At 41.9% G+C, this 24,121-nt stretch overlaps 3 protein-coding genes and 1 long non-coding RNA gene across 7 annotated transcripts in view; 1 reads left to right on the top strand and 3 right to left on the bottom strand.

Moving 5' to 3' along the window:
• The window catches only part of LOC311150356, a 684,587-nt gene that overhangs the window by 365,775 nt on the left and 294,691 nt on the right, over nt 1-24,121 (top strand). The window lies entirely within an intron of this gene.
• On the bottom strand, nt 501-6,723 carry LOC311150291 (histone-lysine N-methyltransferase SUV39H1-like). Its single transcript, XM_084187679.1, has 6 exons — nt 6,681-6,723; nt 5,876-6,021; nt 3,714-4,376; nt 3,311-3,457; nt 2,832-2,961; nt 501-1,832 (listed from the first exon to the last, which is right to left on the bottom strand). Exons 1-6 carry the CDS (start codon nt 6,697-6,699, stop codon nt 1,699-1,701), a joined length of 1,239 nt encoding a protein of 412 aa, XP_084043805.1. The 5' UTR covers nt 6,700-6,723; the 3' UTR covers nt 501-1,698.
• On the bottom strand, nt 9,363-11,779 carry LOC311150295 (organic solute transporter subunit alpha; the record flags this gene model as incomplete). The annotated part of the gene is made up of 7 exons (XM_084187686.1): nt 9,363-9,787; nt 9,942-10,194; nt 10,359-10,470; nt 10,708-10,863; nt 10,988-11,061; nt 11,167-11,318; nt 11,713-11,779. The coding sequence occupies 7 exons, from the start codon at nt 11,777-11,779 to the stop codon at nt 9,363-9,365; spliced, it is 1,239 nt and encodes a 412-aa protein (XP_084043812.1).
• Nucleotides 13,661-20,642, bottom strand: LOC311150290 (protein-serine O-palmitoleoyltransferase porcupine-like). 3 transcript variants are annotated; one of them, XM_084187678.1, is made up of 14 exons: nt 20,573-20,625; nt 20,431-20,503; nt 19,259-19,420; nt 18,829-19,021; nt 18,688-18,731; nt 18,344-18,525; nt 17,943-18,073; nt 17,501-17,626; nt 15,592-15,692; nt 15,373-15,449; nt 15,104-15,167; nt 14,894-14,979; nt 14,578-14,688; nt 13,661-14,451 (listed from the first exon to the last, which is right to left on the bottom strand). In XM_084187678.1, exons 3-14 carry the CDS (start codon nt 19,389-19,391, stop codon nt 14,350-14,352), a joined length of 1,350 nt encoding a protein of 449 aa, XP_084043804.1. In that variant the 5' UTR covers nt 19,392-19,420; nt 20,431-20,503; nt 20,573-20,625; the 3' UTR covers nt 13,661-14,349. The 3 variants fall into 3 exon arrangements, with proteins under 3 accessions (XP_084043804.1, XP_084043802.1, XP_084043803.1); XM_084187676.1 differs by having other exon boundaries at nt 18,829-19,024; nt 20,431-20,642; XM_084187677.1 differs by having other exon boundaries at nt 20,431-20,625.

Raw genomic sequence — 24,121 nt, 5'->3', positions numbered from 1 at the left:
ATATATGGTTAGGGACATATGCCCTGACGAATTGAGGCTGTTCTGAGGGCAAATGGGGGGTGTAACTCAATATTAGGAAGTTGTTCCTAATGTTTTGTACACTCAGTGTAGCTACAGAAGCAGCATTTTATTGGGGGATTTGATGTGAAGTAATAGGAATGCAGTTGCACCATCTAGTGGTGTAGAGGTTGTACTCAAATGGGCGGCAGGTAGCTTAGTGGTTAAGAGCATTGTGCCAGTAACCGAAAGGTCGCTGGTTCTAATCCCCGAGCCGACTAGGTGAAAAATCATGTGCCCTTGAGCAAGGCACTTAACCCTAATTGCTCCTGTAAGTCGCTCTGGATAAGAGCGTCTGCTAAATGACTAAAATATATAATAACAAAAACAAAGAATAAATAAATAGAAACATTATTTGTAAACTGTAAATTTGGTATCAGGTCCATTTACATTAAAATTTTTAAGTGATGCATAATTTAAAAAATATTTTCAAGAAGAATAAATCAGATTTAAACTTTTATTTACAATGTTTTTTTGCTGGTTGTAAACCTTAAAAAGATTTGCATTGATAAAAATGAATGTGAATTTTTAAAAAACATTCTTTAAATATAAATGACTAAGGGGAAAAAAAGGAGAACAGTTTTGTTTGGCCATCACATAGCTACATGAACAATAATATTAACTTCTACACAAAGGACATTTCTCATCTGCTTCACACAAAAATAGGTTAAACCATGGAGAACTGTTTCATGGTGTTGCTTGCCGTGAAATTATACTGCAGCTCACAAAGAACCAATTGAAGGACAACAAAATGTGAGTGTCAGAGGGGAATCATTCACATTTAAGAAAAAGTAGGTTGATTCAAAAACAAAAAGCACTGGGACAGTTTGGAGGTACACAAAATTCATAAACATTGTTTCAGGACAACATACAGCACCATCTGCAAGAAGTGGGGAAGAATTGCACTTGATCATTTTCTCTACAGCCATTGAAAGCAGATCAGTGTAAAAGTACACCTTTTACACCTTGCAATGACATTTCTTTCCACCAATGAGGCTTGAAGCTCAATGAACTTGAGACAGGATGAACTGCTAGTGAAAATGACTGGGCAATATAGAATTTGCAATGATTCTATGTTCCACTGAATTTATAGGTTGAGATTTTGAATTCTCAAACATTGAGAAAATGTACAGACTGACAACTGTGTACTACAGATATGTAAGCTCTGAAGAAATTCAAAAGTCCAGATTTGTGGAAGATGTATGTTGATTAAATTTCCAATATCCTCGCCCACGTGGAAATTCAGTAAGAGTAATGTATATGCCTATTATATGATGGTCCGACCGCATTCTGTCCCCTATCAACACTTTTTTTTTTTTTACTTTTGGTGCCAACGAGAATGAGATAAGAAAGATGTATGTTTAAGCTGGTTCATTTAGGTCATATTGGCCATTGTTTCACTAAAATGGCTTCCCAACACACTAGATACGTTTGGGGACATTTAAAATGAAGTTGCAAAAAAAGTTGCAAAAATGCACCATATCAGTTTTGATATCACCCATGCACCAATGTGGCTTAAAAGTTAAATGAACATTTAAAAAAAGACAAATAAAAATACATGTAAAGCCGTACAATTTTCATAATTCCCCGAAATAGTACACAGTGTCTGTTCAAGCTTTGATGTTCCGTTTACAATCCATATCAGAAGAGATACTTTCGACATGTGTCAGATCCACACCTGCACTCCACCCGAATCCGCTTTTTGGGAGAGCTTGGGAGTCCCACTAAACTGAAATTTGAGTCCATCCTTGTGCTCTCCGCATCGACTGGATCAACTGCAATGACAATGTCAAGAGTCAAATTCAGCCAAGACAACACATCTGAGATATGCGTTATGGTTGGCTCACCTGCACCACATAATTGTCAAACTGTTTAACAAGCCAAATATGAAAACGGTTTTGCCCAAGCAAAAGTGAAAAGCTAAACGAAGTTTAATGTTGAAATGTCCAGTGCTCATTGATTCCATTGAGTTATACAATTTCAATGTGTTACTTCAGTACAAAAAAACAGTTGGGTTTTCCCAATTGCACGTGCCTACCTAGCCCTGAAAGGACTGAGTGTAGGTAATGACACATTTGGTGCCCACTCCCACCTATATAGTTAGTCAATGTAGCAAGCAAGTTACCTGCAATGCCCACTAGCAGTGATGGGTGATGACAAAATGACAGAGCCCATTCATTTTCAATGAGCCAGGTGAAATGTGCAAAGCGATGAGAGCGATGCAAGAAATTTGAGAAAGCTGAACTCCAGCGATATTGCGGCACGATTACCAATAGAGGCTCACGATAGCTTCCAGCCGAGGTTGTATTGGGTGTTGATAAATTCACTACCTATCATACTGTGGGCTTGTTACTCAAAAGAAACACCCACATGGTGATCAACTGTTGGAAAATCAAGTGACTTGTTGCTTTCAGTTGATATTAGTAACAGTAGCTGTATTATCTACCTTTAAACTGTCATGTTGTGGTCATGCTAGTAGAGCTGGGACAATACCAGAATTGCAATACTCATTAGTATCGTGGCAAGTAAACAAAACACGAAGCAGTTACCTTCTTTAGGAAAACAGCTCTAATGTTGGAAACAAACATGTTGGTCATCCAGAGTTATATTTACTTAGTTTCCAAGATATAGCATACTATATTTTACATACAGCAGGTTTTTAAAGGACCAAAGCGATTGGTCTGCTTAGTGTTTTCATTTTTGCCATGGAAAAAATATCTCGATACTAGTATCGTCACAGACCTACATGTTAGGCAGTGAGACTTCACACTTACCTTGCATCTTATAGTCAAAAGTGAGCTCTTCTCCTGCCCTGATGGGGCGTGTTGAAAATAAAGCTATCCTCGGGAGCCTCTCATCCAGGTTGTCTATAAACACGTTGTATACTTGCAGGTTGGGGTTGCACTGCAAAACAGAGACGACACAACTTAAAAGGTCAATACTTTAAGGTCAAATCACATCTACAGCAATTCATGGTAGATTTCAGAATAGCCTACTACTTATAATACATTCATAAACACTATTCTATTCAGATTTCCATACAATTGAGAACACATTTGGTGCACTTCATGTTCTGTTTGAGGAAGCATATTACAGTGCAATACTATAACATCCTTGGGTTGAACCGCTTCCATTCTGCGGTGTCTACGATGCGACTGCTTTCACTTGCACCTAGAATACCAAAATATACTACTACCGAAAGGTATGCCTCTTGTTTTTGAAAGGTGAACATATATGATAATGTGCCACTCACACTATGGTTGACAAAGTGGGAGATGTTGCCATGGTGAGCGGCATCCACCGTATAAACGTCCTCCACATAGTCCAGGTCAAACAGGTAGGTGGCGCCCTGCCGGTCGTACAGGTGTCCTCTCTTCTCCGCCTCATCCGATGTGATGATCTGACAGACAGACGCACACACCACTTCAGAAACTGTTCACAAACACCCGGAATAGAAGCACAGCGCTAGTATTTGTTAAAGTAAGGCTAGAAACGCTGACGCAGACACATACAACATTTGTCTAATGTTCTTTGTCCATTACTCTAATCCAATGTAAACATTTTCATGACAGAATAGCTCATCCTGGTAAATGCAGTTGACATGATGGGCCAATACATTTAACCTAAAGTATTGGCAAATACTTTATACTACTTACCTCTCCAACGTACTCCATGACAAAGGTGTTCTTTTTGATGTGCTGTAGTGCGCGCACGCCCCAGCCTCGGCCATTCTCAGTCTTGAAGATGCACAGGTCGAATGGAATGCCCTTCTGGACCACTCGGTTGGGGCAGTCAGGCCCGCAGCTGCAGCGGGTGTTACACTCGTAGATGGGCTCCCCGGCCCGCACTCGCACCTGGCCCTTGTCAGTGTAGGCCAGGCGGTGAAGGGAGGCCCCGGGGCAGCAGCCTCCGACCGGATCACTGAAACAGTCCTTACACTCACAGCCAACGGCCATCTCATTGAGCACGATGCCCTCGCCCACCTTGTAGGTGTTGATGTAAGTGAAGTCCCTGGGCGGGCCATCCAAGTCCACCTCGTTCAGGACAAAGATGCGGCCTGGGTGGTTGCGCGTCTTGTTCAGGTCGGCCTCCCAGCGCTGGAGCCTCTGGCGGAGTTTGGCTTTCTGCACCAGGATCCAGGCCACGTCCTTGTCCAGCCGCTTGGGGCAGGTGGTCCGTCTCTTTTGCCGCCTCATTTCACGCTCCATGTCCTCGTGGAACTGAGTCATCAGCTTCTTGCACTTGAGATTTTTGCGGGGCTCCCAGGTGTTGGCCGACTCAGGGTATCCCTTCCATTTGACAAGGTACAACTCTTGCTCCTGACAGATGACAAGAGGACACATGCCACAAAATAATTATATTGAACACGGTACATTTTACAGTGAGGTCCAAAAGTATTTAGACAGTGACACTTTTGTTGTTTTGGCTCTGTACTGCAGCACTTTGGATTTGAAAAGATACAATGACTATGAGGTTAAAAGTGCGGACTGTCAGCTTTAATAGAAATGAATGGTAAATAATGTATTGTGTCATTTTGGAGCCACTTTTATTGTAAATAAGAATACTATGTGTTTCAAAACACTTCTACATTAATGAATGAATCGTTAATAATGATGAGTGAGAAAGTTATAGGGATAAATATCATACCCCCCAAAATGCTAACCTCTCCTGTTATTGGTAATTGTGAGAGGTTAGCATGTCTTGGGGGTATGACCTTCGTGGCTCCAACTTTCTCACTCATTATTCACAATTCATTCAGGATTATCCGTAATCATGGTAGCATCCACATGAATGTGGAAGTGTTCAGAAACATATTCTATTCTTATTTACAATAAAAGTGACTCCAAAATGGCACTACAATATTTACCATTCATTTCTATTGGGCACAAAATAATCTGAAATCAAAACAAACTGCACATGCATCCTACAAGTTTGTGGAGTCACAAGCTTGTTGTAGTCATTGCATGCTAAGAATATGGGCCCAAATACTAAACTTTTGACTACTTTAATACACAAGTGAATTTGTCCAAACACTTTTGGTTTTCTCCTGAGTGGCGCAGTGGTCTAAGGCACTGCATCGCAGTGCTAACTGTGCCACTAGATCCTGGTTCGAATCCAGGCTCTGTCGCAGCCGGCCGCGACCGGGAGACTCATGGGCGGCGCACAATTGGCCCAGCGTCGTCCAGGGTAGGGGAGGGAATGGCCGGCAGGGATGTAGCTCAGTTGATAGAGCATGGCGTTTGCAATGCCAGTGTTGTGGGTTCGTTTCCCACGGGGGGGGGCCAGTATAAAAAAATAAAATATGTATTCACTAACTGTAAGTCGCTCTGGATAAGAGCGTCTGCTAAATGACGTAAATGTAAATGTTTTCTAAAATGGGGGGACTATGTACAAAAAGTGCTGTAATTTGAAAATGGGTCACCCGATATGGATCAAAATACCCTCAAATTAAAGCTGACAGTGACAGTGTGCACTCTTTTCTAATCCAAAGTGCTGGAGACAGTACAGAGCCAAAACAAAACAAAAAAATTCCAAATCATTTGGATCTCACTGTATGTATGTTAAATATATTCCCACCAGACGGGGGTTCAAATTGCATTTCTAAGTGCTTTTGCATTGACCGCTTCCCCCAAGTAGCAAACAGTTGGTCACACACCTCTAGCTGTAACTGCTGACAAATCTCTCATCTCATATCTCAGTGTCCATATGAAACCAAAAGTTAAAGGAACCACACCAACTGATAGTTGCAATGCTTGAGATAACTCTACGGAGGACTTGTCCCAGCCTTCATAGTACCATTGCGAATTAATTCACTCACCTTAGACTTCTTGTAGTCACAGAGGTACTCAACCTCATAGTCATCGATGTTATGCTTGTTCACCTGTAGTTCTTTACAGTGGAGCCTTTCCTGGCGGCAGACAGCCTGCAGATCGTCCAAAGACAGCTTGCAGGATATGCTGCAACCTGCAATGTTGTAATTGTAGCCACCATGTTTAGCTAGCTAGTTAGTTAGTTAATAGCTGCCAACTACGTTAGGTTTAAAAGGCAACAAATAAACGAGACATAATTAAATATTCAGCTTGAACATATTCTTATTTGTTCTAATTTGGAATTGTGCAGGCTACATTTTTACTAATTCTAACGGGTTCTGTGAAACGCTTGCAGCCACTGTCAGACAATTCTAGCTAGCTAGCTAGCAGCTAGCTACTCAACGAGGTCTGTGTTTTGGCGCGTTATGAAGTTCTCTGTTGTTTGCAAGTACCTAGGGCTGTCTGAAAACCGCGCCGATTTTCCTCGATTGACGCTTTATAGTGCCACGCAGTTTACAATTAGTTATTTGGCTAGTATAGTTACTAGCTATTCCATATCCGTATGCATTCTTTTAGATTTTAAAACGTTACCGTTAGCCGATACAATTTCTTTTTTAAAAGACCACACAATCGAAGTGCGCAGATAGAACTGCCTACTCAACGTCATTGCTCTTGCTTTAACATGGCTAAATATTCCATGACAAGCGTGAATTAAAGGTCGCGGAATTAAGTGTAACATTTTATAAGTTCAAACAGCCTCAATAACCTCAAAACACAACAAATATACACGTATTAACTTCCCACCCTCCTTACCGTTCAAATCTTCCGCCATGTTTTCCGCACCGCCAAAATTGAACAATCCTTCGATTGGGGGAAAGACTTTCGAGGAAGCAGCTGTTCCATGCTGTTGATTGGATGGAGCATATTCTAGCGGTATTTCTATTGGAGCAGAAAACCCTTTGCGACTGTTGCAAGGTATGGAAACAGAATAATAAGCATATTCTCACTCTAATGTTCAGATAATATTGGTGGAAAAATTAATGTATATCCTTATTTATTAATTAAACCATTGGAATAATGTGTATGACTAGAGGGCACAGTAGACACATTGTTTCAAAACGTGGCTCTTACTACATGCCTGGGGGAGTTACAGTCAGTGTAAAGTACTACTTAAGTAGTTTTTTGGGGTATCTGTACTTTACTATTTATATTTTTGACAACTTTTACTTCACTACATTCCTAAAGAAAATGATGTACTTTTTACTCCGTACATTTTCCCTGACACCCCAATGTACTCCTTACATTTTGAATGCTTAGCAGGACATAAAATTGTCCAATTCGCACACTTATCAAGAGAACATCCCTGGTCATCCCTACTGCCTCTGATCTGGCGGACTCACTAAACACAAATGCTTTGTTTTTAAATTATGTCTGAGTGTTGGAGTGTGACCCTGGCTATCCGTAAATAAAAAAAACAAGAAAATTGTGCCGTCTGGTTTGCTTAATATAAGGAATCTTTAATTATTCGTACTTTTACATTTGATACTTAAGTATATTTTAGCAACTACATTTACTTTTGATACTTAAGTATATTTAAAACCAAATACTTTTAGACTTTTACTCAAGTAGTATTTTACTGGGTGACTTTCACTTTTACTTGAATCATTTTCTATTAAGGCAAATTTACTTTTACTCAAGTATGAGAATTTAGTACTTTTTCCACCACTGGTTACAGTAGCCAGCGTAAACTACTTCATATTTGTTTTACATTATAGTTTACAATATGAGACCTACACTACATGGCCAAAAGTATGTGGACAGCTGCACATCAACCATCTCATTCCAAAATCATGGGCATTAATATGGAGTTGGTCCCCCCTTTGCTGCTATAACAGCCTCCACTCTTCTGGGAAGGCTTTCCACTAGATGTTGGAACATTGCTGCGGGGACTTGCTTCCATTCAGCCACAAGAGCATTCGTGAGGTCGGGCACTGATGTTGGGCGATTAGGCCTGGCTCACAGTTGGCGTTCCAATTCATCCCAAAGGTGTTCGATGGGGTTGAGGTCAGGGCTCTGTGCAGGCCAGTCAAGTTCTTCCACACCGATCTCGACAAACCATTTCTGTATGGACCTCACTTTGTGCATGGGGGCATTGTCATGCTGAAACAGGAAAGGGCCTTCCCCAAACTGTTGCCACAAAATTGGAAGCACAGAATCGTCTAGAATGTCATTGTATGCTGTAGCGTTAAGATTTCCCTTCACTGGAACTAAGGGGCCTAGCCCGAACCATGAAAAACAGCCCCTGACCATTATTCCTCCTCCACCAAACTTTACAGTTGGCACTATGCATTGGGGCAGGTAGCGTTCTCCTGGCATCCGCCAAACCCAGATTCATCCATTGGACTGCCATATGGTGAAGCGTGATTCATCACTCCAGAGAACACGTTTCCACTGCTCCAGAGTCCAATGGCGGCAAGCTTTACACCACTCCAGCCGACGCTTGGCATTGCACATGGGGATCTTAGGCTTGTGTGCAGCTGCTCGGCCATGGAAACCCATTTCATGAAGCTCCCGACAAACAGTTGTTGTGCTGACGTTGCTTCCAGAGGCAGTTTGGAACTCGGTAGTGAGGACAGACGATTTTTACGCGATACGCGCTTCAGCACTTGCCGGTCCAGTTCTGTGAGCTTTGTGGCCTACCACTTCGCTGCTGTGCCGTTGTTGCTCCTAGACGTTTCCACTTCACAATAACAGCACTTACAGTTGACCGGGGCAGCTCTAGCAGGGCAGAAATTTGACAAACTGACTTGTTGGAAAGGTGACATCCTATGATGGTGTCACGTTGAAAGTCACTGAGCTCTTCAGTATGGCCATTCTACTGCCAATGTTTGTCTATGGAGATTGCATGGCTATGTCCACATACTTTTGTATATATAGTGTATCTTTGGTATCAAGGCACTTCAGAGGGAAGGCTAGGCCAGAGGCGTACTATGTATGTGGTGTGAGAAGCTCATAGGGAGCCAATATCATCTACCCCATGGGGCACTTATGATAACAGATTATATTAGTGTTTACTTTGAATTGAACATTACATGAAATATCAAACTTCAAAGGTTTATTGTATGTTTTGAGAGACGGCATGAGAGACGCAGAGACCGATTAATAAATCTGCAATATTTGTGCAATAGGCTTTTAAAAAATGAGTTTATTGGCTTTTTGAGATAACATAGCAAAACAAAATGTACAGAGTTTAAAAATTAGGAAAACACTATGGGTAGGAATAAATTATAGCCTATCACACCGGTAGCTACCATCTTCATTCAGCTAAGGAATAGATAGAATGGATAGATCCAGGGTCTCAGACAATTTACGCAAAAAGGAACAAACTGGTTAAGGTAGTACCTCAAGCGGTGTGGTGTGTTTCTTCCATTTTCTGGAGGTGACCCCTATGTTGTCTTCCCGTCAGGAGAATCCAGGACAGTCCATTCCATATTGTCATACAACAGTAACATCCCTAGTCTCCACAACGTTGATGTCAGCGTTGACAGTCAGTTTGGGCATCTCCAAAATGCCACTTTCATCAGTTACGTTCTCTGGCCTCACCGTCTCTTGACGTCTGGGTTGAAGAGGGAAAGGGAAGCGATCCAAAGCGGCGTGTTCGATCTTACAGAGGCTGTCCTCACTGCTGTCACTATTACAGTCGGGATTGGAGACTCCGGTGCCGCCCCAGCCAGGCCAGGGGTTCTCCCTGAGTGGCACCACGTCTTCAGTCTGAACCGCCTTCTCCACCAGCATGCCTCTGGGGGGCCTCTCCTCCAGCCCAAAGCCCTCCTCTAGACTAGGCTCCACTTTACGGAAAGTGTGGCGGGCAAAGAGGCATATGCAGAACATCTCCACAATCACAGAGTAGTGGTAAATTACTGAGACAGGAAGATAATAAAAGATAAGAGGTTACCACCAATGTCACATTGATAATTTCATAATCAACATTTATCTCCACTGTTACAATATTGACATGGAGATGATATTGGGAGGGAGATGTATGGGGGAGGACTTCCATCACAATGCACTTACGCTGGGAACGCATGAGAACAGAGAAGGGAGGGGTGCAGGGCACCACCTCCAGGGCCCCCATGGTCTCCAGGATTCCACTCTGAAGGCCACACAGCACCAACACTACAATGATACAGACAAACTTGGCCCTCAGCCCATAGCCAGGCAAGGCCTTTTTGGTGGCCTTGTAAAACAGCAGGTGGCCATAGAAGGACAAGAAGGTAGACACGCCTATGATGGCATTCATGTACATATTGGGATTGGCAGAATCCATCTGTGAAAAATGGCATGGATATGGTAAGAAAATTGCTAATAGTAGCATCTACTTGTATAATTAAGTAATTGACTTATTAACCAGGGACTCATTTGGTTAAATTTAGGACAAAAATAAATTGGTTACAATGCAAATATGTCTTGCGATATATGAGTGCCACTCACATCTCCATAGTCATACTGCTCATCTGTCCAGAGGACCAGAGTGACAAAGAACAGGATGGTTCTGACCACAGACAGTTGTAGCACAGCAGCCATCATCCATCCCAGGCTGGTCCTATGGAGGGAGAGAGGTAGTGGGGCAGGGTGATTACGGCAATATATAGTGTATTTATCATTATCGCGACACAGGCGATTATGGCGATATGTTGTGCATTTATCAGTATTGCGATATGGAGTCATTACAGCAATATATTGTTTATCTATCATTCTCGCGATGCGGCAATATCTTATGAATCTATCATTATCACGATATGGATGTGCACACTGAGGAGGACACCCAGTTATAAAGTACCTGTTGATGGCTATCATAGGGAGGCAGCAGCAGCAGCAACATGGGAACGGATCCGGAGACACCTGCTCTCCAGCTAAGATCTCCAGCATGCGGGCCTTTCCCCCAAAGAAGTCTGTGATGAGCCCCATAAACTTTAGCAGAGTGATGGAGTGGTACCTTCAGAGAGAGAATGACAAATGGAGAGATAAGTTTTACTGATGGAAGTTTTAGCCCAAATGTTTCCATGTTTAAGTTAGTACACAAACAAAGTGATGGTCAAGAGGTTGTACTCGATACTTACAGAGAAGCTATGAAGTTACACAGTGAGGAGGAGCGAGGAACGTACAGCGCAATGATTGAGGTTAAGCCAAAGACCTGACCAAAAGAGAATGAGTGAAGTTAGTAGCAACAATGACAAAATGTACAAATACCTATCCGAAAACAATTTAAATGTATGGCAAAAAGGAGAGGTCCCTTTACCGGGTACATGCCCAGTATCCACAGGTAGAGGCACCGGCGTCTGGAGTAGGGCACGTGACGCAGGAAGAAGCCCACCTCTTCTAGGAACAGGGCCAGCATGATCACAGCGAACCCGGCAGGAATGAGAAACAGCCATAGCTCATCCTTGATCACTGAGGACAAGCGCACAACACAAGGACTTGTGGTGGGACACATCCTATCCAACACATACAGTTCCCAGAAAACAACACTAGAGATTACATTAACATAAACACTGGTGACACACTGGTGTGAGGTAAGTCTCAGGTGGAAATGCCCCAACACATTAGCAGGGTTGGCGTAGCAGCGAATGGCTCAGTTAGCATCACTCAGAATCGAAGACGGCAAACACCAATATTGCACATAGACAAAGCATTGAAAAAGCATTGTGCAGTTTTTGGCAAGCACGGACATCTACCACACAGAACCTGATGTGTCAGATCCAATGACTGTACAAAAAAAGTCATCTCTGGCCAGTCAATAACATCTGCCATACAGTTCATGTGAATGCATAAATGCTGGTCTTACCACTGAAGAACTCCCAGGACAGTGGGATCTCTGCTCCTAACCAGCTGCAGTTACCTCCTCTCCTCATCCTCTCAGAGAGCACAGTTCCCACTAACAAACACCACAAACCCTAGACGTATTGTGAATAGGACAGAATCTAGAGTAGGCCTTCTGTAAAACCAGATATCCGTCAAATTTAAGGAGGGACAATTACATTTGAACCAACTGACCTGGTATAGAAAGACTGATGTAATAAAGGACGAGACTTTGTTTTTCTATTCTCCGAGGACGGTCACTTGGCGAGTGTCTTGTCAGTTCCGTGTTGAGATTGCGTCCTGTTGTCTGAACGATGCTTTCCCGATAGCAGTGATTAATGATTGACTAAACACAGGTAAGAAAGGTAAGCTGACAGATGGGGAGCCAAGTCCACTTTGGAATGTGTCAACTTGTGTTGTCTCTGAACCGATCATGAGGGGGCTCTAAACAAGCTGGGTGGTGAAAATAAGCTAACAAATTGTTTTAAAATGGTCATACCATGTATCACTTAGCTATTTGATTTTGAATTTTAGGACCCCTGTAGGTATCAAAACAATTATTTTAAATTATTTGATAAAATATTTAATTTGGGCTTTACTACTATAGCCCATAGAAATGCATTGAATAACACATTCATAAATGGAAAAAGACAGTAAAAAAAAATCATAAGGAATAAGTGTATCTAGGAGATACAGTATCAGAAAGCTCAGGAAATATTTTTGTTTTTGGGACACATATTTAACACCTTTATTTTGTTGGCACAAAACTAGCTACATACTTCCATTCATTTTTTAAACTGGTACCGGGTTACCTTCAGACGAGTCCTGTTGTTGTTGTGGGGGTTGTAGAGCAAAATGGAAATACCATGGTGTTCGTGAGTCTCCCCTTTCCAATAATGGGGTCATATCAGTGGAGAACGGCTCATAATAATGGCCGGAACGTAGCAAATGGAATGGCATCAAACACCTGGAAACCATTTGTTTGATGCATTTGATACCATTCCACTGATTCCGCTCGTCATTACCACGAGCCTGTTCTCCCTAATTAAGGTGCCATCAACCTACAGACGTTTTTGTGAGAAGATCGATTTTCAGATGTCTCCTGGTCTGACAAACAGCACTGTAGCTCTGCCACTTTCCACCGCAGATGCGGAAGGCCGACATAGGTGGGTGGATCCAGTGGATTGAGATGCAGCCCATGCAAAAAATCCCATGCAGATATCTTTCCCTTAATACTGACAGATTTTGATGGGGATTTTTGTATTATGTTAATTAGGTTGATGCTTGTAATAAGCATAATACTCTTAAATGGTTAAGATTAACTACACTGAAGTCAACATGTAAAGTGTTGTGCTGGGGACAATAAAAGGCCACTCTAAAATGTGCAGTTTTGTCACATAACACAATGCCACAGATGTCTCAAGTTTTGAGGGAGAACGCAATTGGCATGCTGACTGCAGGAATGTCAACCAGAGCTGTTGCCAGAGATATTAATGTTAATTTCTCTACCATAAATCGCCTCCAACGACACCTCCAACAACATTCCAACGGCCACAGTCAACAGCCTGATCAACTCTATGTGCAGGAGATGTGTCACACTGCATGAGGCAAATGGTGGTCACACCAGATACTGACTGGTTTTCTGATCCACGCCCCTACCTTTTTTCTTTAAAGGTATCTGTGACCAACAGATGCATATCTGTATTCCCAGTCATGTGAAATCCATAGATTAGGGCCTAATGAATGTATTTCAACTGTATTTCAACTGACTGATTTCCTTATATGAACTGTTAAAAAATTGAAATTATTGCGTTTATATTTTTGTCCAGTAACCATTGTTTTGATCTGCCATTCTAAATAGTATAATTTGCTGCAAAATACAGTACAATCCTTCAACTTGTTGAATAAATAATGTAACTACTAGGGTGTGCTTCACCTCTCATCAACAAATAAACCCTTCATTTATTAGTGTCTAAGTAGTGCCACAGAACTAGAAAAACATGCCTTTAATAGAGAAACAGACACACATACAGAAGTAGAAAAAAAGTACCTCCATCGAGAACATCATGTATTATATAACATCAATGGTCTAACATAATAAATTCACATAAGGCCCCAGGTTAACACATGCTTGTATGAACACAGGATAAGCTAGCCCATGGCCCAGTCTTAGCCCTGGGGCTAAGAACAATGCAGTGTGAGAAGGCCTATAGTGCTACTGATATAAACAGAAACATAAATATTCATAATGATTGTGTGTGATCAAACTCCAAAAGACCTGAAGATGAACAGTAGCCTATACAGAAGCCACTGATAAATCTTCAGCCTACCTCTGGTTCTCAATCTCAACAGTGTGATGCATCATAGCAAAGAACGTGTGTGACTGGTTCGTTAGTGTTTACCACAACAAACAAATACAGAAAGACCCTGGTAAACAATGCAGCATTCTTCCAGTCATGATGGAGTGGGACAATCGTCCTGGCCCTGCACTTCGCTATTCCGTGTCCACTAAGTCTGCACCCATACCAGACCTCACTAGGTAAGATGGCCCACCTGTGAGCTAAGGGTTCTTTTTGGACCAGGCTATTGTCTTCTGTTCAGTACAGACCTTCGTCCAATGAGATCACTGAATGAGGCGGTAGAAGAGCCAGCAGCCGAACACCAGCCAGTGGCTGGCCCAGCTCAACTCTGACCACTTCTGAATGGTGTGGTTGGCCACATAACCCTGAGAAGGAGGACAATGGTGACTAAATGTGTATAAGTAATACGTTCATATAGACCACTGTTTAATTCTTATGTTCTCCATTAACTTGGCCCCAGCCAGCAGTAGCAGGTCATTGGTGGGCCTTACCTCCTCTGCAGCCAAGTTGTCTACTTCAGCGTCAAACAGGGAGCCCAGGTATGTCAGGTGGAAGATGGCCATGGCACTGAAGGCCAGGTTGATGCCATACACCCACAGCTCCTACGAGAGAGGTACAGATCATTCACTACACTGGGGATGTGTTCTGAATCCCAAACCTCCTCCCCGCAATGTGCACTAGCTAGCTCACTCCCCCACATGGACCCATTCAATGTGCAATTAACAATATGGTCTCTTATGGAAAGCACCTTCAAAATATGATATACAAATATGAGTGTAAACATTCCTGGATGCGACAAGCATGTACCTTCTTCTGCTGATGATGGCAATTGTTGGGACACTGTTTGGACAGGATACAGGCACTAAAGATGGCTGCCAGCCTCTTCCTCAGAACTGACAGAGGATGACAAGACAATAAGGTGATGTCAATGCACAACCAGTACAACCTTTGAAACAATACTCACATGACACAAGTGAGCATGTGAATGAGAAAAGCAGATAGGAGAGGTAACTTCACCATGTTCTACGTAGGTGATGAAGCCCAGAGACAGCAGCACGGCCCCAAGATGGAAGCTGAGGCCCTGGAGAAAACAAAATGGTGGATTCGTTTCACAACATAGGAAGCTGATCAACCAACTCTTCACTTTGGCCTCAGCCAGAGTCCAGATTTTTTAAATCAGATCAAATCTTACTAAAGCAGAAAACAGTATTAAAGTGCGATGGTGAGTGACCTTTTCTGAATCATCACGTAAGATGTCTTCACTGAGTTGGTTGACTCATACTCACATGTAGCAGGGCACTGGCTGTGTAAGTCACAATGATGGATGAAAATGTGCCAAGTTTCAAAGCACTTTTGAAAACATCTATAACAAAATGGGGGAAAGAGACAGTAATCAGTTGACATTTTAATGTAAAAAAAAAAAAACTGTTGGTTAAACACTGCCCATAGTTCTAACATTTCTGTCTAATCTGTTTATAGTAAATTGAAGGTGTAATGATGCTTACATGTGTTGAGCCAGCGAGACATGGGGATGTTCCAGGAGGTCACCACCAGCACCATGGACCTGGGCAACTCCACATTCAGAGGCTTAACCACTTTCAGATCCCTAAAAACACATATGCACATGCGCGCGCACACACACACATTATTTTCACTTATCTTACCTAGACATATATTACAATAGGTACATAGCCACTGTGTTACTATGCTATCAAAATACTGCAATAATAAACATACAGTTGAAGTCGGAAGTTTACATACACTTAGGTTGGAGTCATTAAAACTCGTTTTTCAACCACTCCACAAATGTCTTGTTAACAAACTATAGTTTTGGCAAGTCGGTTAGGACATCTACTTGGTGCATGACACAAGTAATTTTCCCAGCAATTGTTTACAGACAGAGTATTTCACTTAATCACAATTCCAGTGGGTCAGAAGTTTACATACACTAAGTTGACTGTGCCTTTAAACAGCTTGGAAAATTCCAGAAAATGATGCATGGCTATAGAAGCTTCTGATAGGCTAATTGACATCATTTGAGTCAATTGGAGGTGTACCTGTGGATGTATTTCAAGGCCTACCTTCAAACTCAGTGCCTCTTTGCTTGACATCATGAGAAAATCAAAATAAATCAGCCAAGACCTCAGAAAAACAATTGTAGACCTTCATCCTTGGGAGCAATTTCCAAACGCCTGAAGGTACCACGTTCATCTGTACAAACAATAGTACGCAAGTATAAACACCATGGGACCACGCAGCTGTCCTACCGCTCAGGAAGGAGATGCGTTCTGTCTCCTAGAGATGAACGTACTTTGGTGCAAAAAGTGCAAATTAATCCCAGAACAACAGCAAAGGACCTTGTGAAGATGCTGGAGGAAACAGGTACAAAAGTATCTATATCCACAGTAAAACGAGTCCTATATCGACATAACCTGAAAGGCCGCTCAGCAAGGAAGAAGCCACTGCTCCAAAACCGCCATAAAAAAGCCAGACTACGGTTTGCAATTGCACATGGGGACAAAGATCGTACTTTTTGGAGAAATGTCCTCTGGTCTGATGAAACAAAAATAGAACTGTTTGCCCATAATGACCATCGTTATGTTTGGAGGAAAAAGGGGGACGCTTGCAAGCCGAAGAACACCATCCCAACCGTGAAGCACGGGGGTGGCAGCATCATGCTGTGGGGGTGCTTTGCTGCAGGAGGGACTCGTGCACTTCACAAAATAGATGGCATCATGAGGAAGGAAAATTATGTGGATATACTGAAGCAACATCTCAAGACATCAGTCAGGAAGTTAAAGCTTGGTCGCAAATGGGTCTTTCAAATGGACAATGACCCCAAGCATACTTCCAAAGTTGTGGCAAAATGGCTTAAGGACAACAAAGTCAAGGTATTGGAGTGGCCATCACAAAGCCCTGACCTCAATCCTATAGAAAATGTGTGCGCAGAACTGAAAAAGCGTGTGCGAGCAAGGAGGCCTACAAACCTGACTCAGTTACACCAGCTCTTTCAGGAGGAATGGGACAAAATTCACCCAACTTATTGTGGGAAGCTTGTGGAAGGCTACCTGAAACATTTGACCCAAGTTAAACAATTTAAAGGCAATGCTACCAAATACTAATTGAGTGTATGTAAACTTCTGACCCACTGGGAATGTGATGAAAGAAATAAAAGCTGAAATAAATAATTCTCTCTACTATTATTCTTAAAATAAAGTGGTGATCCTAACTGACCTAAGACAGGGAATTTTTACTAGGATTAAATGTCAGGAATTGTGAAAAACTGAGTTTAAATGTATTTGGCTAAGGTGTATGTGAACTTCCGATTTCAACTGTACACTTAACCTAAAGGCAAATATATGAAATATGTGTACCACAACTGATTGAACCATAGATCGTATGAATTGAACTCACCATTTGACATTGTCCTTGTCTTCAGTGAAACCTGCTCCTGCCAGCACAGTAGTACTTTCGCTAAGGTGGCCCACAAAGTAGTTACTGAAGTGGAAGGATACAGCATTCTCATACGCGTGGAGCCACCTGCACACAGGGAAAATAGACAAGATAGCTCTAAGATACTGTTTATAGCCTTTCTTCATTCAGCAATAATGCTAGGAATAGCATTATGCACTGACGCCATCTTGAAGAGTTAACTATTGCTTCTACACATGATTGTCTGAAAAACTTTGTTTGATGTTCTTCATCACAATAACCCTTAACTTGCTTATGTGCCTCTTGGAAGCAGAGAAATATAAATAAATGGAAATCACTAAAATAAAGTTATTGTACATTCACATATCAAAATAGCAATGACATTGGAATGACCAAGGAATTGCTCAGTGAAACGTGCACTCACGTGTGCAGTCCTCTGCTCCCGTGGATTGGAATGAAGTAAGGGAAGAGGTATGGGGCGATGCAGTTGGATATCACCAAGCACACCTGGCATTTCACCCAGCTGACTGAAAACTTCTGGAGCCAGGACCAACTCTGGGGGACAGAGAAGTTAAAAAAGGACAGATTTTAGCAGGCATTTTGACTTAAAGCAGCTAAAGTATGTTGATCTAACTGCAGTGAAAAGAGGTGTAAACTTTGCACCAGCGCAAACACTTAGTAAATCTGGACCAATATGTTATAGACCTATATGTCAAATGTAAATTCAGATACTATCCAGGCATCTATTCAGCTTTCTTTCAACAAGTTGACTGAGAAGACATTATTTTTGCAAAACAGTAGCACATCTCTTCAGCTGTGGCTTACCAGTTTACGGCTCTCAATGGCCTCTTTGTAGCTTGAGTAGCTAATCCAGGGCCCAAAGATGACAGTGCCCACAAAGAAAATGTAGCCTATGAACTCCAGAGGGTTGGGCACAGCGAGCACAGTGCCTCTGTCCAGGTCAAAGGCCAGAGAAATGGCCTTCATGGCCACCACCATCTGAGAACCTGGGGAAGTGGGGATGATAGGCAAAGCACGCACAGTGGTTCCTTCACTAAGGTCTCGAATACAATGCAACAGGAGGATGTCTGTGTCTGAATCTATAAAATCATGCATATGTCTCATACTGCCTTGCCATCCAATCATTCACATCTGTGCAGGACATTTACCTCTCATTTTATGCCAGGTCACTGTGTCAATCATATGCAGCTCTCTGGAGATAAAAAATTTGAAGAAAACAGTTAAGTGGAGCAACAATGTTTATGATACAGCATTAGCTATAGATGGAGTTCATTAATTTCATTCATTACCCCATGAGTAGATAGATGAGGATAGTGGCAGAGAGGAAGATTCCTCGGCTGCTGGAGTGGCGGTTGAGGAACAGGACAGTGTAGCAGAGCATACTGAGCATTAACACCCACACCATGGACTGCTCAAAGAACAGGTAGAGGGCATATAGACCCGCTGCCACTGAGCCCAGGTGTTTCACAGACGACGAGCGACCTACTGGAGGACAGGAAACACTAAATACCAGGCTGGCACCACCAAAGGCCTTTGTAGGAATTGGGGTGCTTTTGTAGGCCTCTGTAAGGTAATACTGAGTTCTTTATCTGTCATCATTACGTATGTCCCACACACTGTGGATGGTGTCATGGCAAAGTATAAATTACATGAAGTTTGGCACATCCTGTGTTATCCCCATTTTATAATGTTATTGGTCAAGTGTTCAAGTGGACTCACCCAGCCTACAGAGGAGTCGACAGAGCAGGCAGAGGAGCAGCAGCTGCCAGACCTGTTCCACTCCCTGCTGGGCCGTAGGGAGAACACAGCTCTCCCCTAGCTCCTGGAAGAACTCTATCCTACTGAACTCCATGGTGTAGCCTCAACTCTGCCTAGCTCTCACTGGAGTGGAGAAACATGAACATAATGTAGCTGTATGCGACTGATAAATGTTAAAAGGCACAATGTATAAGATTTCCTACTGTTCAATTGTCAGTGTAATTTCAATTAATGCCCTGGCTTTCTTGAGTATAACTTATAATATATTATGAGCTTGGTACAACGGCCCACAATAGGTTGTAATCATGTATTACCGGTACTCCATGATTTTGTGTTGTCAATAATCAGTGTTGGGGAGTAGTGAACTACATGTAGTTCAACAAGTAATTTAATAAGAATGTGCAGTAGCTTGGTGGTAGTTGAACTAAATTCAAATCTTGGTAGTGTTTGCAGTAGTGAACTTTTTTTTGCCATAGTGGTGAAGCTAACTATACTCTACTTGTTTTGCAAAAAGAAAAGATGGGTGAAGTAGGCAATAATGTTATTTCTTTTTCAGCATCAGACCTGCCTAATTCTCACTTGAAACAATTTGAGTGTCTAAATCTGACTTTTTGTGTTTAATGGGCTAACTTCTTCCAGTGTGAAGTAATTGGTATCAAGCTTGGTAAACTATATTTTCAGAGTAGTTTCCCCAACACTGTCAATAATGTAAAATGTTTGAGTAAATGTCCAAGCTCCGTTACAAAAGTGGCTGGGTCAAACTGTTGAAATAAAATAAAGAATCCTCTAAAACATTGTAATTTTTAACGAGGTTTTGTCCTGTTATGTTATGGCAGTGGCTGCTAGTTTAAGGCGGGGTTGGCAAAAATAGCAAACTTGCCTGTCGCTCGAGACAATGGTGCAAGGCAGAGGCAGCAAGAGTGCAACATATTGAAAGGATAGCTAGCTAGCTTGAAGAGTATTTGTGCCAACTCTCGATGTCTGGACGAAAGTTTATGAAACGCCAACCTTAGCTAGCTAACTTTAAACTTGAATGAGTTGTTCGCTATCATGCAGCTAACATTGCTGGCTAGCTAATAAAGCAAGCAGACGTAATGAAACACTAGCTAACTCGCTAGCCATCCAGAGCTCACCTGAAATAGTTTTCACTTGTCTGATTCGTGTCCTACTCGTCATGTGCCAATATCCGCGTCCACTCGTCTCCTACTGAAAATTAAGTTATTTCAGAATACATATCTTCAAAACATGTTTTGGAATGGGAAATCTCGTGCATACCTTAAAAGACATTCGTATTTCGACTCTTCATAATAATTTACACTGGCTACATTGTCCACCAGGGGACAGTGTGTCACCAATGACAGAACAGCAATATTGTATATTTTATTTTGGGAAGACTATGACCACATCCAATTTGGGAAGAATATGACCACATCCAATTCTCTGAACTCTCGCTCGCTCTCGCTCTCTCTCTTTCTCTCTGTGTTTGCATACTGAATGCAAACTGAATCAAAATGCTATATTCCAAATGATCAAGCTGTTGTTGTATAAACCTTATGTAGGTGTTGAGAGGTTTAAAATGCAAGTCACACTTTGAACAGGGATTGGATTTCATGCTTTGCCATGGTAACACATTGTGTGTGAACTGCCATTTTTGTGATTTTGCTCACTGAGAAAACGCATGGCCCCCTGCTGTAATAGTGCAAATGTGAAAAACACAGTTGCTCTGATAACAGAATTACACTGGCATGAATAATATCCCAACTTGCATCAGCACCCAAACCTTTGAACCTAATTTCAACCAAAACAGCGCAATATTCTTCATGACAAGGCTGCTCAACCCGTGAGCTTTGAACTGCCACTTTTGTCGGACTAATGTATGTAACATTTTACCTGTACGTACCATACCCACAGCACTGACAGTCTTTCCAGAAACTATATATTTTAAATGTGTAGATTTTATTGTGTCGATGCGATGGATAATTATTGTGTATTGTGTATTAATGAAAATGTTACATTTGTTTCAAATAATTCATCCTTAGCTGCTATTGATACCTTGTCATGTCGCCTTATTGAAATAAAACCACTCTTTCTTAACTCACACTTTTCCCTTCATGACAGATTATGAGATGTATTTGCATGAAATAGCCTATTCTATTCAATTGTACACCATCAACCTAAAAAACAATGAAAACCGATCCTCTTCTTCTCTCTACTTCCTCTTTCCCTCTCGCTCTGCTTATTCTAGGAGCATATGTCACCAAGACTGGGCAGTGCTCTACTAATAAGAGGCTCCTATTGTGTCAGTTTTCTTTTTTCAGTGCAGTAGTAGTGGTTGTTATAATTTTGTTGGTGGGGGAATGGTGCAAGGCTTGCTGTGCTGGCAGAAGGTTTTTATTGGACTCTTAATGAGTTTAAGGGTCAGCTCTTTAGACCCACTGCTTTGCACATGTTTGTTTGTTCTGCGTTGAGAACAGTCAGGCCCTGAAGAGGTCCACATTTCACCTTCTATCCCCTTTCCCGGCGATTGAAATTTGTCAGTGAGCGGTAAGAGAGAACATTGACATGAAACCTTGTCATGAATACTTTAAATTCACACAGATGCACATGTATACATTCAATATATACTGATATAATAATATGTATTTAAGCCTGTTGTTCATGCAGTATGTAAAAATGATAAGCAGACAATTTGTGATTATTAGGTTTGTTTCATTGAGTTGCTCTATGTTGGCAGTGTCTCCCTCACCCCTAGGGAGAGAGGCACGTGTGGCACATTCAACTCCAGTAAATAATCAAACAGCCCTTTCATTCTCTTAAAGAGGTCAGCCCTTTTCCAACACCTGCTCCCACTGGAGGAGAAAGAGAAGCCTCTCCGGGGTGGCGACCTATGTTACCATGTACCTCCGTGAGGTCAGGGGTCAAAGAGTGACCTGTGTAGCTGCCCATCGTGACACTGCTTCTCTGGGAGAGGTGTCCTGTTTCCCCGTGACCTCCAGGGAATCGAGTGAAAAGTTAGTTATCATCAGAAGACATTTTCATACATTATTGTATAACAAATAAATAAATCATTAATTAATAAATGTCCTCAATTTGTGCCGGTCTAGACATCAAAATGTCTCCAGCCATTTTAATACTGTACATGAAAACATTGTCTGCAATATTGTGTTGTTTATTGTATTGTTTATTTTAGATTTGTGTGTAAAACAGATGTAGAAACATGCATGGGGAAACATCTTAATAACAAAGGCACAGAAATGTTTTAAGTACTGTTTAAAAGATGTTCACACTGTGGTAATGTTAGCAGATTGACTCAATTAAGTATTTATTTCATTTGTAACTATTTCATAATCAATATTTTACAAATGGCAATTGCAAGGGGATTTGCCTCTCTGGATGACAGCCATAGAAAGCAGGCCGACAGCTGCTTATAATGTCACACAATTTATATCTTAGTGCATAAGTATAGGGGAGTCCGTACATCCCCTCACCCTCCATACATTATCTATATACCATGAAGGTTATTTGCATACAGATGCCAACTCAGCCTGGCTAGTTGGATGAGAAAGGGGGGAGGGGGAGAGGGGCAATACACCCAGTCCTTTGGCCCTGTGCCATGGCGACAGGAATGTGGAATTAAAATTACCATGGATACTTCGGAGTGTGGGTCGGTGCTAATTAATCATAGAGGATGTCTAATCTAACAGTCATATTGGCTGGGCTTCAGCAGTCCGCAGGTAGATTTGATATTTTTCTGGCTTTCTTTTTCAAGGAGGGGGAATGGGGGCTGCTGTATTGCCGGAAGGCAAGGTGACGAAACAAAAATAGTCTTGAGACCAGAACATGAGTGTGCTTAATTATGGGGGGGGGCTGAGCTGGGTGTGAGGGTGTATGAGGGCAGGTGGCATGAACATCTAGACTAGAAGGCAAATTGTCTTATTGGGGGGGGGGGGGGTCTTTTGGGAAGTTGAGGGATGAATGAAGAAAGAGGACTATTGGCACGTTGTCATATTCACTCCACCAAAACAAGTGAACCTATACTTTTCGACATCTGCTGAGCTTATTTGGCAAGGCATGGCAGAATACTATCCACACAGTACTAAAACTTTGAGTGCAAACCCATTGGTGAATACTCCTCTTGATTGCGGTTCTCTAACAACTCCAAATATGTCGTCAATATTTTGGTATTTTAAGTGTGATGCATTATTACAAACAGAACATTTTTGTTAAATGCTTATCTGAAGTTAGGGTTGTGTTTACCACACCATACCTTTTTAAGTTATCACTCTCTGTAACTTCAGTCTTACGACTTTGAGTCACTTCATAGATCCCTATGCACAAACAATTCCAGAAAAATACATTAGAAAATACTAAAAGTTGTCTTGTTTTGTATTTGATCTTCAAATAATTATTGAAATGTTCCAGGGATATTGATGCAGTTATTCTTTTCATACTAACTTTAGACAGACTAGACTGATATTACACTGAAGAGTGACAGCTGTGGCAAAGGGCCTTTTTTTCACTATTCACACACAAACACACACACGTGCACGCATACGCATGCACACACACAGACACACACACACACACACAGGGTGCTCATTAAGCAGCCAATGGCCTGGAAATCATCCCGCTGGCTCCGCCCCAAAGTGTGAGCAGCCTTTGTTATTGTAATCAGGCTCTTAGTGTGCAGGGGGCAGGGGGTGCATGTGTGTGCGTGTGTGCAGTGCAGCAGGACTTGGCCATCCGTCAGTATTCCTCCTCACAGCTCCCACCCATAGGCCCATACAGCATCAGATTTAAAAAAACAACTATTGATGCAAACAC

Source organism: Coregonus lavaretus (assembly GCF_964263955.1).
Source record: "Coregonus lavaretus genome assembly, chromosome: 22".
NCBI lineage: Eukaryota > Metazoa > Chordata > Actinopteri > Salmoniformes > Salmonidae > Coregonus > Coregonus lavaretus.
Note: the sequence above shows the minus strand (reverse complement) of the source record. Positions and strands in the feature narration are given on the sequence as shown.

Coding starts and splice junctions, on each gene's coding strand:
- LOC311150290 (XM_084187676.1), bottom strand. CDS start 19,391: ATGGAGTTCAGTAGGATAGAGTTCTTCCAGGAGCTAGGGGAGAGCTGT. Junction 15,693..17,500: donor GACAAGGACAATGTCAAATG/GTGAGTTCAATT, acceptor ATGTGTTTTTAG/GGATCTGAAAGTGGTTAAGC. Junction 14,689..14,893: donor GCCATCATCAGCAGAAGAAG/GTACATGCTTGT, acceptor CCTCTCTCGTAG/GAGCTGTGGGTGTATGGCAT.
- LOC311150291 (XM_084187679.1), bottom strand. Junction 3,458..3,713: donor TCATGGAGTACGTTGGAGAG/GTAAGTAGTATA, acceptor TCTGTCTGTCAG/ATCATCACATCGGATGAGGC. Junction 2,962..3,310: donor CCCACTTTGTCAACCATAGT/GTGAGTGGCACA, acceptor TCTGTTTTGCAG/TGCAACCCCAACCTGCAAGT.